The sequence below is a fragment of the Sphaeramia orbicularis genome, chromosome 13, assembly GCF_902148855.1.
Source record: "Sphaeramia orbicularis chromosome 13, fSphaOr1.1, whole genome shotgun sequence".
In the NCBI taxonomy this organism is placed as follows: Eukaryota; Metazoa; Chordata; class Actinopteri; order Kurtiformes; family Apogonidae; genus Sphaeramia; species Sphaeramia orbicularis.
In genome coordinates, this window is record NC_043969.1 from 6,255,736 (window position 1) to 6,270,705 (window position 14,970).

General features: G+C 38.2%; 1 protein-coding gene across 1 annotated transcript in view; it reads left to right on the top strand.

The window, feature by feature from the left end:
* usp2a (ubiquitin specific peptidase 2a) overlaps nt 1-14,970 on the top strand; it is a 99,438-nt gene that overhangs the window by 33,394 nt on the left and 51,074 nt on the right. Inside the window, exon 3 of the mRNA XM_030151480.1 lies at nt 8,519-9,368. Within this exon, the coding sequence (XP_030007340.1) occupies nt 9,333-9,368 (36 nt within the window). The 5' untranslated portion in view covers nt 8,519-9,332. The remainder of the gene's footprint in view (nt 1-8,518; nt 9,369-14,970) is intronic.

The window sequence follows — 14,970 nt, forward strand, 5'->3', positions numbered from 1 at the left end:
TTGCAATGTCTTGTGTGTTGTGTTTGGAAAAAATTAGATTGGAATTGGCCAAAATCGGTATTAGCCGTCCAAGCACCCTGCAAATCGGAAATCAGGATCGGCCCAAAAAATCGTTATCAGTGCAAGTCTACACTAAATGAATATAAAAACTGACAACAATCTCCAAACTCCAATAAACGCTGATCACTATATCTTGACACAAGAGATAAATCTCCTCTTTGTTCTCTGTCACTCATTCTAAAACACAGATGTAAAGCATGTCTGCCATAAGCAGTTAGTGTCAGTAACTCTTGACAGTGACAGATGAATTCTTTATAGTCTTTTTGACAAGGAAATTTATTGCTACAGTCTGTACAGCATTTTCAGGACCTCGGTATTTCACACCATTCGCCAATTTCAAGATCAAGTAAGTAAATTTTATTTATAGAGCACTTTTGATAGAGTAACAAAGTGCTTTACAGTGCAAATTACAATAAAAATACAATTAAAATACCATTTAAAAGTACCATTTAAGGGTCAGTTAGGTAACATTTTCAAATATCTTGTAGGACATTTTAAAATATATTAGGAAGATCTGCATGTGTACCTTAATTGTGCCGATTTTTGTAGTACAAGAGTACACTGATCTTTTCATACACCTTTTTATGAGTCGTGTCGGCTGTCTACAGACACTACATATTTTTCATAATAATACCATCTTAATCAAATTTCCCACTAATACTGAAATTGTGTGAAATTGGGGAGCAAACATATCTGAAGTTGGACTGACCTCAGGTCCTCACCTTTTTGCTGAAAAATTTTCTGGACAAAATTAATTTCAATGTTTGTGTTGTTAACACTTAAATTGTATATGTATCCCTGGAAACCATTCATGATACTCACAACATACAATTGAATAGCACAAAATCATTTTCAGTATTCCACAGCAGATGTATAAGGACAAAGTGAGTTTACCAAGGTTAATTTCAAAGTAAAAATAATAATGCACCTCTTGTCTATGTACACTACAAGCCTGCCCCTCCCTATAAGAGAGTGTACAACATATAATAGTTTTAAATCTCACTTAAAACAGTGGCTCCTAGAAAACCAGAGGTGCACTCATTTTTAATTGACATACATTTCATCACTCATACACTGTCTGTGTTTAGTTGTATGTAAGTATAGAGGTGAATGTATAGGCTAATGCCCCTGTGATCATACTGTCTATTTGTTTTTTGTTTATTTGTTTGTTTGTTTTGATGATGTCTATGTTATCATTATCCATCCATCCATCCATTATCTTCTGCTTCTTCCGGGGCCAGGTCGCCGGGGGCAACAGTCTAAGCAGGGATGCCCAGACTTCCCTCTCCCCAGACACCTCCCCCAGCTCTTCCGGGGGGACCCCGAGGCTCCCAGGCTAGCCGAGAGACATAGTCTCTCCAATGTGTCTTAGGTCTTCCCCGAGGTCTCCTCCCGATGTTTTGATGATGGCTTTGTCATCATTATTTGTATTCTTAATTTTTTTAAAAAAAATTTATAGAGAATGAGTGATGAACTAATGTTGGCTGTTTAGGGCTCGTGACTGCGACTGAATTACGGTCGCATGCGCCTGAGAATTTCGGTAGTGCGACTGTTTTTGAGATTACGATCGCACGGTGCGCCAATAAAAAAATGAGCGAAAATTAATACGTGCGCCTAGAATAATGGCTGCAGAAGTAACTCGTCAGCTGAAAATAAACAAGCTCCACGCCCCGGTTACTGAAGCGGAAAATCTAGTCCCCGCCCCCTCGCGTGCGCATCTCTGCGGATGGTCCAACACTGCATGACTTCGATGCACTGCCAGCGGTCAGGAAGTACCTACACTCTGGCACCAGGTCAAGGAGACTTGACTTCAGGCGTGGTGTAGACCACAGTGACTAAGGGCCTTTAGGCCATGAAATAAAAAAGTTGGTTGTTGCAAATAATGGTGTGATTCGTCTTTCTTCTCCAAGAACCAACTAAAGTAAATACCACACATTGACAATTGTTTTGCACCTGTGTCAATGTAAGCTTTTTCTTTCATACTCTATTCAAATACTTTATTCTAGGTTGTTAACATTGCTTAAATACATATAGGAATTAGGGCTGCACGATTAATCGATTTTAAATCGAAATCGGATTTTTTAATTAGGACGATTTTTAAAAAAGGGAAATCGTAAAATCAATTTCATCTCTCTCGTGCCTGCGGGCCGTGCGCTTGCGGGCTCCCGTAGGCTCCTCCTCCTATCAGTGACAGCGGTCTGTCACAGAACTCCGTGCAATGGCCGGACTTTAAATGTGTTCATGAGCCCGCAGTACTTATAGCAATGTAAGCTGTGGCTTCACGCACGGATCCCGCAACTGAAATAGAACTGCATGCCGATCACTCATCTTCCGTTGTCCCGGATCCGTACCGTTCTGTCTTCTTCCGATCCGGGTCCGGGTCTCGGGGTCATCAGCCTCAGCAGAGGAGCCCACACAGCCCTGTGCCCACACACATCCACCCGCTCCAGGATAGAATCCCTCCAGCGTGTCCTGGGTCAGTCTATTCCACGCACGGATCCCTCAGTTTAAACAGAACCGCATGTGGATCATATTAACCTGGTCCACGCACGCACGCACGCACGCACGCACGCACGACTGATGCCTGTCACTGACTTACATTGGTATCACTTCTGTGGGCCCAGATACCCAGGAAAAAATAAATAAATAAATAAATAAAATTTAAAAAAAAACAACAACACACACACACACACACACACACACACACACACACACACACACACACACATATATATATATATATATATATATATATATATATATATATATTTTTTTTTTTTTTTTTTTAAATTAAATAATTAATTTAGTCCTCTTACTTGCTAAATTTTTCATTCACAAATGTAAGTTCTGTAACACAAAAACAAATATTATTTGTTTTTTGAAAGATGTTGAACTTTATTTAAAGCTGTTAGATAAATCTGGAAACAAAAAGGCTATAAAAAACATAAGTATTTGCTCTGATTTGGACATTGTATTATAGTGTATTCCCCCTGGCAAACGTATGTTATTTTCTTGTTGTATACATTGTTTGTATACTCTACTTCATTCAATAAAGATTTAATTAAGAAAAAATAAACTTCTGGGGGTTCATCACGTGATACCATCACAGATTTGAGGTCAGAGCAGTGCCTTGCATTGTGGGCTGCTCACGAAAACGACATGCTGACTTCTGTTGTCTTTTGTAGTTTTACCCAAAAATCGAAATCAAAATCGAAAATCGAGTTTTTAGAGGAAAAAATCGGGATTTTTTTTTTTTTGCCAAAATCGTGCAGCCCTAATAGGAAGATTACTTGGTATGGCCAAGAGTTTTGCTTGTTCTCCAAATTTTTTATATAATAGTGGTGCGCCTAGATTTTAGCCTGTGCTCCTAACTTTTTAGGGTTAGGAGCACAGTGCTCCTAGGTCAAAAAGTTAATTTTGAGCCCTGCTGTTTTATATTTTGTTTCTGTTACCTGTCTAGGGACTGCAGATGGAAAGTAGTTATTTTTACTAATTCTGGCATATTTACACAGGTGTATTTTTTTATACAGCAGTGTTCATAAATGTGCATGGTCCCTATTAAATAAACCAATAAAATAAAATAAATAAGTCATTTTACAAAATGTGCTGTCATAAATTTAACTCTGTTCATATTAAATTCTAATTACCAGTAAGTACTTCAGATTATATAAGTTTCTAAGTAAATCAGAAGCCGGGCATTCCATAGACTTGTATTTCAATGACTGAGCTCCATTCCTGATTGAATATTTTCTTTTACATAATCCAGTTGAAATGATAATATTTTTTGCATATCATCACACTAATGCTGGTTTTTGAGCTTTCAGGATAGACTTCCCGATTAAAATGTTTTAATCGCAATTAACATATTTTCATTTTTGTGAAATTCTGAACAAAGTTGGTCACATGATGCACATGTAATCATATCAGTTCATGATATCTTCAGACTTTCAAAGAAATTACTTTAAAAACACAACGTCATTGTCAATTGGCCACTGACTGCTGTTGCTGTGAATTGTCTATGGACACTACAAGTTTGTACATTTGTCTACTAAATTTAGGTTGATTAGGAAAATGCTTGTGCTAACCAAGGTTATAATAGTTTTGGGTTTTTTAATTATAGTTTAGTTTTAATAGTTTTGACTTTTTTTTTCTTCTTATTCAGTTAGTTTTAATTAGTTTTTAGAGCAGGTTTGTTAGTTTTTATTAGTTATCGTTTTTTCTGAATGCTTAGTTTAGTTTAGTTTAGTTTAGTTTTAGTATTAGTTTTAGTTATTTCATATATTTATCTTCCTCATCATCCTATTCAAAGAAATTAGTGAGGCGCGGATATGGGTTACCCTGGACACTTTATTTGGGGGTCGGGTTAGGGCGGCTCATGGACTGAGCAGAGACACAATGTACTGTACAATGTATAATTCCCTATAGCAGGTTGAGGGGGGTGCAATCCATACACAACGTCACTTACGTGAAACAATGTGAAGATGTGCAAAGCATGAGAGGAGATGCACAAAGCAGCCAGCATTTAAACCAGATAGAACATATATAACCAGCTAACCAGCAGTTAAAGCAGATAGAAACATATATAAACCAGCTAACCAGCAGTTAAAGCAGATAGGAACATATGATAAACCAGCTACCAGCAGTTAAAGCAGATAGAAACATATATAAACCCTTATAAACATATATAACCCAGTTCCTCATCAAGTAAACCAGAACCTTAGCGATATCTCATATCTAATCATCTCCAGTTCCATTATTAGCTAACTTTGCTTCAGTTCAGTTTAGCTAGCTGTAGCTAGTACCATCAAACGTTTTTTAACATTCTAACAGGTTCCATACCTCTGTAATTGGATTAGTTTTCATCCTCCTCTTTTCTCCTCTTCTAAACTGTGCAGTTCAGGGCTTGGAAGGCCTTTTCATGGTGATAAACTCTCCAGTTTTAATCTGGATGCTAGTCCTGTTTGACTCTGTCCTTTAGCTCTGCTCTGTCTCTGTCACTCACGCGCACACACACGGTACGCCAAAAAAAAAAAAAACGACCCCACTCATCACTAAAGTAAACCCCAGACAGGACTATGCTGCTGTGTCCCAGCTTTAGTCTGTATGTTCCAGGTAGAGTGGGGACCAGAAGACGACTGGAAACCACCAGTGACCAGACATGACAGACTGTGAAGTGTTGTATGGTGTCACCAGCTCAAACTGCTGGAGTGAAATAAATTAATTTCATATCAATCCGACATTGACAAAGACGAAAACGAAGGGAATTCTATCCATAATTTTTATACGTTTTAGTTAGTTTTGTAAGCTCACGATACAGTTTCAGTTAGTTATCGTTTTTTTCTTTTAATTAGAGTTTTTATTAATTTCAGTTAACGAAAATGTTTTTTCAATTTTAGTTTTCGTCATTTCGTTCATTTTCGTTAACGATAATAACCTTGGTGCTAACTCAAAAATAAATTAATTCCAAAGTATCTGTGGAACATGCATGGAATTTATTAAAGACACAGTGTCTACAGACACAACTCCATATTCTGGAAAGTGATGAATTGACCACATCAACCCGTATTTTGATTTAGAATCTTTAAAATACCTAAATATTTTGTGTTTATATCAAAATTAAGTTAAAGGTAACACATTGCAATATAAGTTATCATCATTCTTATTCCTGGTGATGAATTGACCACATCAACCCGTATTTTGATTTAGAAGCTTTAAAATACCTAAATATTTTGTGTTTATATCAAAATTAAGTTAAAGGTAGCACATTGCAATATAAGTTATCATCATTCTTATTCCTGGGCACGCAGTAAAGAGATGGTAAACAAGAAATGAAAAATGTAAAATATGATGTAATGTTTTCATGAAAAAAATTTCACCAGGTTCATTAAATTTAAAACAGACAAATTATTTGAATATGTTGATACATTTTATTACATTATATCCCATTTTTAAATTGGAAAAATACCACCAAAAGTATTGCATTACTTTCAGTGGTCCCTTATAACACAAAAACAAGTTAGTTTTAAGGAACTAAAAATCCTGAAACTTTTTACTTGTTTATATCATCATTCTGTTTTCAGTGATTTGTGTGGTTTACTGCTCTACAATAAACAAGTTTATTTTAAAAACTCTTCCTGAAACATATTATAAATTAAATTAAGCATAACAGTTCTGTAGGAACTTTGGTACACTTAATCTTGAAATACTTGATTGTTAACCCAGTATAGAAACAAATCTCACAGGTCTAGCATCTATTTCTTCACCTAGCTGACAAAAAGCTGCGGCTGGATCCCTGTGCTGTTGGCCTCACTGTATCAGCAGTAGTCCACTGAGCAGCCTAAGCCTTCTGGCCTGCTTCTATGTGTTTTAGCCAGTAGTATGCCTTGGCCTTTCTCCAACATGCTGCCTGTCTGCCTACTCCAGATCCATATGCTGAATTATTGATTAAGATGTGGTGGCAAAGTGCGAGAGAAAGAGAGAGGGGCAGAGGGAGAAAGCGATAGATACCCAGATGGAGGGAAATTATAGTGTGGAGAAGTCAGTGCACTCAGTAAGAAGGCAGAAGGGAGAAGAGGGGAGAGAGACAGATTAAAGAAATAGGAGCCTCGCCTACTGAACTCAACACGGATCAGCAACACCAGATACTTTTATTTATTCAAACAGTGTTGTGCATGTGAACAAGAGCCTGTCTCTGCCTGGGGAGCCATATGAACACACTGTTCTGCCAGCCCAACTTTACCTCCAACACCCACCTCAACTCCATTATAGCCGTGGGAGACATATCTTGTGCTGGCCTGGATGAGGGCCGGAGTGTTAACCTGTAAAGACTGGATTCACTATGTATCTGTCTGTCAAAATCAGGATGAGATTAAAAGTTAGAAGCAAGTCCTCTGTGTTTACAAGTGTCTTATTTATTACTTTATACTCCAACTTGATTTTAAAGGCCAGTTGAAGGTGGCATTCCCTGCGTGAGCATTAGATCTCAACTAAACAATGTATCAGCTGGCATGATAGCTGGTGTTCAGTGTATCAGTCTGCACTGGATGGTGTATCTAGGTCGTAGGAGCTTCATGATGTCGCCTCAGTCTATTATCCAGGTCGTAGGCTGGAGCTTAATATGATTGTTAAAATTCTGTCTTGCCAATTAGCTGTGTACTGTCTGGCCTCTAGATACACAGAGTAAATTGTAAGGTATTTTATTGCTGGCCCCTGTTAAATTTCCTCCAGTCAAGGAGCGTATTACTGAGGGAATAAAATGTTTGATTAAAGTATTTTCAAGGCTTTCATTTCCTTTCTAATGAATTCTAACTCCATTTTTCAGAGGCCTTTATGAATCCATACTTGTTTCTGTGTGTTATTACGATGTAGGACAAAGGACAAATTATATGCCGTAATGGAATGTAACTACTTACTTTCACTCAAGTACCGCAGTTACATACCAATTTGAGGCATGTATCATTAATTGTTTTAAGTCACCCATTTTATGCATATTCAAATTTCTATTCAACTACATATCAAGGGCAAGTACGGTACTTTTTACTTCATAACATTTGTCTGACAGTTTTATTTACTCTTTAGATCATGGTTTTCCTTTAGTTTTTTTTTTTCTTCTTCCTGTCCAGTAAATACCTACTGTATAAGTGTGTTAACATCCTGTAAGGTCTGTTTATGGGTTCTTAAGATATATAAATTTATTAAAACCCTCTTGGATTAGATGGAAAAGGCCTTGTCACAAAGTTTAAAACAGGGCTGTTTTTATGAGCTCATGAAAACTTGCCCTTTACAGACATGTGGGTCACAAACTACAATCTGACTTTTTACCTTAACTAGATTAGAAGGATTAATGTGTTCATTATTCATGGTATTTCTACCAAGTGCAGTTTTTGTGTAATTTAGCCATTATCTGCATCTGTTGAGGTTTATTCCTCATGGCATATACTTGTATCATATAGGCTATTCAGGTGGGATGATTAGAAGAGAATATGACTCGACTCCAAAGTTTGGAAATCTTTTTTCAGTAGGGATGAAGAAGAAACTTCAGGCCAATTTTCATTATAATTGCATTAGATAATGCCTGACCAAAATTTTGCTCTTATTAATTATCTATGTAATGCAAGTTTTACTAGTTACTTGTGACACTATATTACACTTAATTAAACAAACTGATGAATGACAGGAATGAAAATACTCCAGAATTTGTGCTATGAAACAGGCTTTTTTTTATAAGAGCATTGTACAGTAGTTCAGTAGTACATCACTTTAAGTATCAATCATATATTGTAATAAATACTGTAATAAATGTGGAGGCTTTATTTTCAGTGAATTCTTAATTCCTTTTGTCCTTTTCAATCCAGATTAGTGAAGCAGAGATAAATGATGTCCTAAGTGCGGCCTCATTGTAAGTATCGATTTGATTGTTTCTGACGAACTAATTCTTGTGTCTTTGCTGTGCTTGCAGTCGATGCAGTCATCCAGAGGCTCTCCCTCCCTGTGGCTGACAAATCAACAGCAGCAATATGTCCCGCGTCTCTTCCACCGCCAAGCGCTATGCTGGCCCCTCCTACACCAGCCACTACAGCTCCTACAGCTCCTCCCTGACCCCGGGCCTTAGCTCCTTCAGTGAGCGGGACAGGCTGTCTTCCTACAAGTCTCCCACCTCCTCCTCCACCTCTTCCTCAGGTTACTCCTCCTCCAGCTATCTGAGCAGCTCTGCTGCTCGCAGTCGCAACTACAGCACCTCCTCAGACCCTGATCGTGACCGAGGTCGAACCATCCCACGTACCGACATCCTTGGGAGCAGCAGCACCAGCCGGCGCAGTGAGAGCCTCAGCCGGACCCCTGCCAAGAGCTATGGAGGCTCGGGGCTGAGTGGGGGGTCAGCCTATACCACCTACAGTTCTTACTCTTCGTCCTCTGCCCAGTCCAGCTACCTCTTGTCTCTCACCGGTGGCCTCCAGCGTCTTGCTCAATCGGCGGAAATTCTGTATCACAGAGTGGACTTGAGCAGGGACTTGGCTTCTCTGGGCCCTTAACGATCCCTCCTGCTCCTCTTCCCTCCACCCCATCTTCCTCCAGCAGTGCCCTGCGGAGCTACCGCAGTCGGACCACTGATGTGTCTGACTCATATGGCACTAGCTCCCCGCCCTGGCTACTCAGGCCTGTCACGAAGTTCTACTCAGGAGGGCCCTCTCACGGAGTGCCACACAGGAAGTCTTCAGCAACAGCAAGCAGCAGCAGAGCTTTCAGCTCTTTGACATGGGAGCCAAGCAGTAATGGGCTGTTGGACTCCCTCACCAGGGGACTCCACGGTAAGAAAGCCTCAACTACTTAGCACACACTGACTCAAAGCTTACTGGTATTATTGGAATTGTACTGCTCCAGAGGCAATCAATAACCAGCAGCTGAGTAAGGCTGAATAAAATAAAAGCTGCTGCCGTCACCGCTGAGGCTTTTATCTGTTTAGTTTCATTAACACAATAGGCACTAAGAGTGCTATTTTTTGCTCCCAAATGGGGGCACTGTTGCTCAAAGTATTTCCACTGCTCTTAAAGTCATGGTGTACAATAAATTCTAGGAACAGGAGTCTCCTAAACAGCTTCACCATGTTCAAAAGTGAAATGTAGTCACTGAATATCTTATTTTGCTTTTATATTTTAACCAGAGGTCATTATCTCTGTGTATTAGTAGTACTGTACTTATGTGACAAACAAGCTCTAAGCAGATATCTGACCCCCTTCTAACCTTGCAATTAGCTAAGCCCACACCTTTCCAAGAGATTTGCTGTGCTGTGATGAGCCGACTCTCATCTTTAACCTCAGTATTAATGACCAGAGCTTCTTCTTTTGAGGTCAGAATGCGCAGCTGACCCATTTCCCCTCAGGATTAGGCCTGGTGACCTCTTACATGAGTGGAGGAGGGGAGGGGAGGGGAAAAGTGGAGGCGAGAAGTGAGTGGAAAGATTAGGAATAATTTAATGCATTCGCAGCATTTACAGTCCTTCCTCAGTAAATAATGTTAATATTAATGAACTAAATATTCAAAATCTGACAATAAGTTATACATTATAACTTGGTTACATGAAGTCTAAACCATGCTATGTTCTGTTTAGTGATAACTATTACCTAACTGAGCTGGAACTACAATTAAACAGATGTGTTGCATCATGCACCTGTTATTTATGGTCACAACCTTATAATGAAGACTTAATATCAGTTGTTAAAATCAGGAATTTTTGGTTTTGTAACTGTAAGCCTGAGATAAAAGTGTGGATTTAGATTGATAAGACATCATACTGTATGCACTGCCCTGTATATAGAATATGGTATGTTAAGCAGTAAACAACAAGAAATGTAAAATATTTTGCTCATTGTGTGTCTTTTTATAAGGGAATTTTTTTTTTTTATCATGCATTGGTCAGCCTATACTTGGTGATGATGTCTGACTCATTCAGTATATTATTACCCACTTGCATTTATAGTACTCTAAAGTATAGGGTAAAAATCATTAGCCAGTTGGTCCTGTGGAAGTGACTTTTTGCTGTCATCACGAGGTATAAAAATAAATCGATTATAGCTCCACATTTTATAGTCTGTCAGGTGTGCTTCTTTAGTTCCAACTTATCTCTACTCAGAAATACATCACTGTGATTCAGTTTAACCCCCTCATCACAAACTGCTAAATATAATGAGATCATCACATAGTTGCCATGACTGACTGACCTACAGATAAACAAATGAGCACTGTAGTTACAGTACAATTACAAATTAAACACTGGATGAAAAGAATACAGCTTAACAGTTTATTGCAGTTTATTATTGTGAAACACTAGGCCACAGTTTGATACGATCTTTAGAGCTATCAGAATATTAGATATTGTATATTAACATCTTCTATGGAACATAGAAATGTTTTGATGAACATCAGTTATTCAAGCTTATGTGTGCCATAATACTCAAAAAATGTCCTGTCTTTTATGGATAATAAAAACTACCGTGCTGCGGTTTAAGTGGTTTTGTTAGTTTGGGCCTGTGCATAGCTGCTCATTACTACTCATGTATCAACATCCATCCTGCTCCACATCTCAGTCGGTAACAAAACAATTAGCACTGACCATTCCCTCAAGTGGAGTCAGGGACAAATAGCAAGCTTAAACTTGACTTTCTCGCATTGTCATGTACCTACTAAGTAATCAACGCCTATCTATCATGACAAGTACAGAGGTTTAACTGGATGTCACCAGCTGGGCTATTCAAACTGTTAATTAACCTAAGGAATATTGAATCCCACGTTTCCCTCAGGACTGAGCATCTACACTGATGAACTCCAACCCTTGCTGTACGAGAAGCAAGAAAAGTGCTATATAAAACCGATGTATCATTATTATTATTATTATTATTATTATTATTATTATTATTATTATTATTATTATTATTATTATTATCATTATTAATAATAATAATAATAATAATAATAATAATAAATATTTTTACATACAGGGTGGGGAAGCAAAATTTACAATATTTTGAGGCAGGGATTGAAAGACAGTGTATGACCAATTAGTTTATTGAAAGTCATGAGAATTTATTTGCCACAAGAAAATTGACATAATAGAAAATGTTTTTATTCTATGTGTCCTCGTTCTTTCTCAATAACTGCCTTCACACGCTTCCTGAAACTTGCGCAAGTGTTCCTCACATATTCGGGTGACAGCTTCTCCCATTCTTCTTAATAGTATCTTCCAGACTTTCTCGTAATAGTTTTGCTCATAGTCATTCTCTTCTTTACATTATAAACAGTCTTTATGGACACTCCAACTATTTTTTTTTAAATCTCCTTGGTGTGACGAGTGCATTCAGCAAATCACACCACTCTTTGATGTTGCTTTCCTGATTAACTCATATGGGCAAAGTTTCTGAAAAGGTATGGATAATAGTGTTAGGTATTATTATGACATCAATATATGTTTGGTTTCAAAACAATTGGCATAGTGCCTGCTGAGAAAAAACATCTAAATATTCACTGTAAATTTTGCTTCCCCACCCTGTATATATATATATATATTGCTGAACTGATTAGTTGGTGATGGGTTAGTTAGTTACTGTTTTCTGCAGTATTATTTTTTATATTTATTCTGTATATAGCAATACAAAATTTTATGAAGTACTGACATTTAACAGACTCAAAACTAAATACATCTCTACTGAACACTGTACATTATTGTTAGTAACATAATAACATGTGAATACTTATCATATATGCTCAGATTATTGCCTTAAGAGTTTTTTTCACTGCACATCTGCAATGAAAGATGTTAAACTTCATTTTTAGCTTACCGGCCGACAGGCCATAAGCTATTGTCATCATGCGGCATCCGTCGGCGTCTATCGTCGTCATCTGTCGTCGTCATCTGTCGTCGTCATCTGTCGTCGTCATCTGTCGTCGTCTGTCGTCCGTTACAAAAATTTCAATTGTCTTCTTCTCCGAAACTACAATTCCGATTGCCTTCAAACTTGGTATACAGCTTCTTCTTCTTGGTGCGACTTTGAAAAATTTCCCCATTATAAGAGATAGGAAGTAGATCGATGCAAAAACTCAGTAAATATAAATGATGTCAAGTTAAAACTTCTACAGTACAGCCCTGATGGGGAGATGACCAAAACATAATGTCCACATGCTGATCAGGATCTTCTTCTGGATCCGGGAACTTACGATCGTTCAGCCACCTGCTGAACGATGGACATACTTGTACTGGATGTGTCCATAGCGAGGGCCTTTAGATGCTGCTTGCGGCTTTAATTATTATTATTATTTATTTATTTATTTATTTTTAATGTTTTTGTTTTCTTTCTCCTGCGCTCAGAGCTCAAATTTGACCCCTTGAACATTTACGAAACTCACCAAATTTTGCCCAAAATTCAGAAATGTGCAAAATTGAATTTACATATAGGTTTCATAGATGTCGGTAAAGAAATGTTGCGGCAGCGCCCCCTTGAAAAGTGGAAATGCATTACGCCAATGGGAGCGTGTCCAACGTAAAGCTTGTCATAGAGCCACGAAAATCGGTACACAGATTCATCATGAGGAGATAAACAAAAAATATTGTTGTGGCCACGCCCCTACACCAACCGGAAGTTGGCCATATTGGATTGAAATTTCCAAATTGCTGAGTCAGCTTTTTTGCTGACGTCGTATTTTCACTATCTCCTCCTTGGGTGTTTGACCGAATGAGCTCAGAATCGGTGTACAGTATCTAGAGACATGGGGCATCAAAAGTTAGCTGAATTTTTGGGATCAGTTTTATTGTTTTTGTGGAAGGTGCTCACAAAGTTTTTGAAGTTTTTCAGAAACTTGCCTTTACAAATCTTGCTTCAGTTTGGTCATACAATCACCGATTTGGCTCAAATTTGAATCAGTTGTCAACCTCCCAGGCCTACAGCCATTTACTGGAAGAAATTTAAATTTTGCACTATAGTGCCCCCTACAAAGTTACCTTTACAAAAATTGCTTCAGCTTGGACGTACAAACACCGATTTGGCTCAGATTTGAATTAGTTGTCAGTCTCCCAGGCCTACACTTATTTATTGGAAGAAATTTAAATTTTGCGCTATAGCGCCCCCTACAAAGTTACCTTTACAAAAATTGCTTCAGCTCGGACACACGATCACCGATTTGGCTCAAATTTGAGTCAGTTGTCTTTCTCCCAGGTCTACTCCCATTCATCTGAAAAATTTGAAATTTGGCTCCATAGCGCCCCCTACAAATTTAATTTTACTAAAATTGTTTCAGTTTGGACATACAATCACAGATTTGCCTCAAATTTGAATCAGTTGCCAATTTCCCAGGCCTACACCCATTTGTCAGAAAACATTGAAAATTCACACAATAGCGCCCCCTACAAATTTACCTTTATGAAAATTGCATCAGTTCAGACATACGAACACTGATTTGGCTCATATTTGACTCAGTGGTACATCTCACAGGCCTATACCCATTCAGTGGAACAAATTGAATTTTGGCTGCATAGCGCCCCCTACAGATTTACTTATACAAAAATGTCTTTAGTTCGTACATACGAACACTGATTTACCTCAAATTTGAGTCAATTGTCAATCTCCCAGGCCTACACCCATCATCAGAAGACATTAAAATTTGGTGCCAGAGCGCCACCTGCTGAACGATGGACATGCTTGTACTGGACATGCCCGTGGCGAGGCTTTTAGATGCTGCTTGTGGCTTTAATTTTGTCTTATTTTCTTTCTCCTGCGCTTTGACCTCAAATTTGACCTCCCTGAACATTTACGAAAACTCACCACATTTTGCCCAGATTCAGAAGTGCGAGAAATTTAATTTACATATAGGTTTCGTAGATGTTGGTAAAGAAATGTTGCAGCAGCGCCCCCTTGAAAAGTGGAAATACATTATACCAAAGGGAGCATGTCCAATGTAAAGTTTGTCATAGAGCCATGAAAATCGGTGCACACAATCATCTTGAGGAGAAAAACAAAAAATATTATTATGGCCACGCCCCTAAATCAACCTGAAGTCGGCCATATTGGATTGAAATTTCAAAAATGCTGAGTCTGCGTTTTCGCTGACGTCATATTTTAACTATGTCCTCCTTGGGTGTTTGGCCAAATGAACTGAAAATTGGTGTACAGTATCTAGAGAAGTAGGGCATCAAAAGTTAGCTGCATTTTTGGAATCGGTGACACCGTTTTTTTGGTACAAGGTCACAAAGTTTGCGAAGTTTTTCCGAAAATTTCCCATTACAAAAATTGTTTCAGCTCAGACGTACGAACACTGATTTGTCTCAAATTTGAATCAGACATCTATCTCCCAGGCCTACACCCATTTATAAAAAGAAATTTAAATTTTGCACTATAGCGCCCCCTGCAAAGTTACCTTTACAAA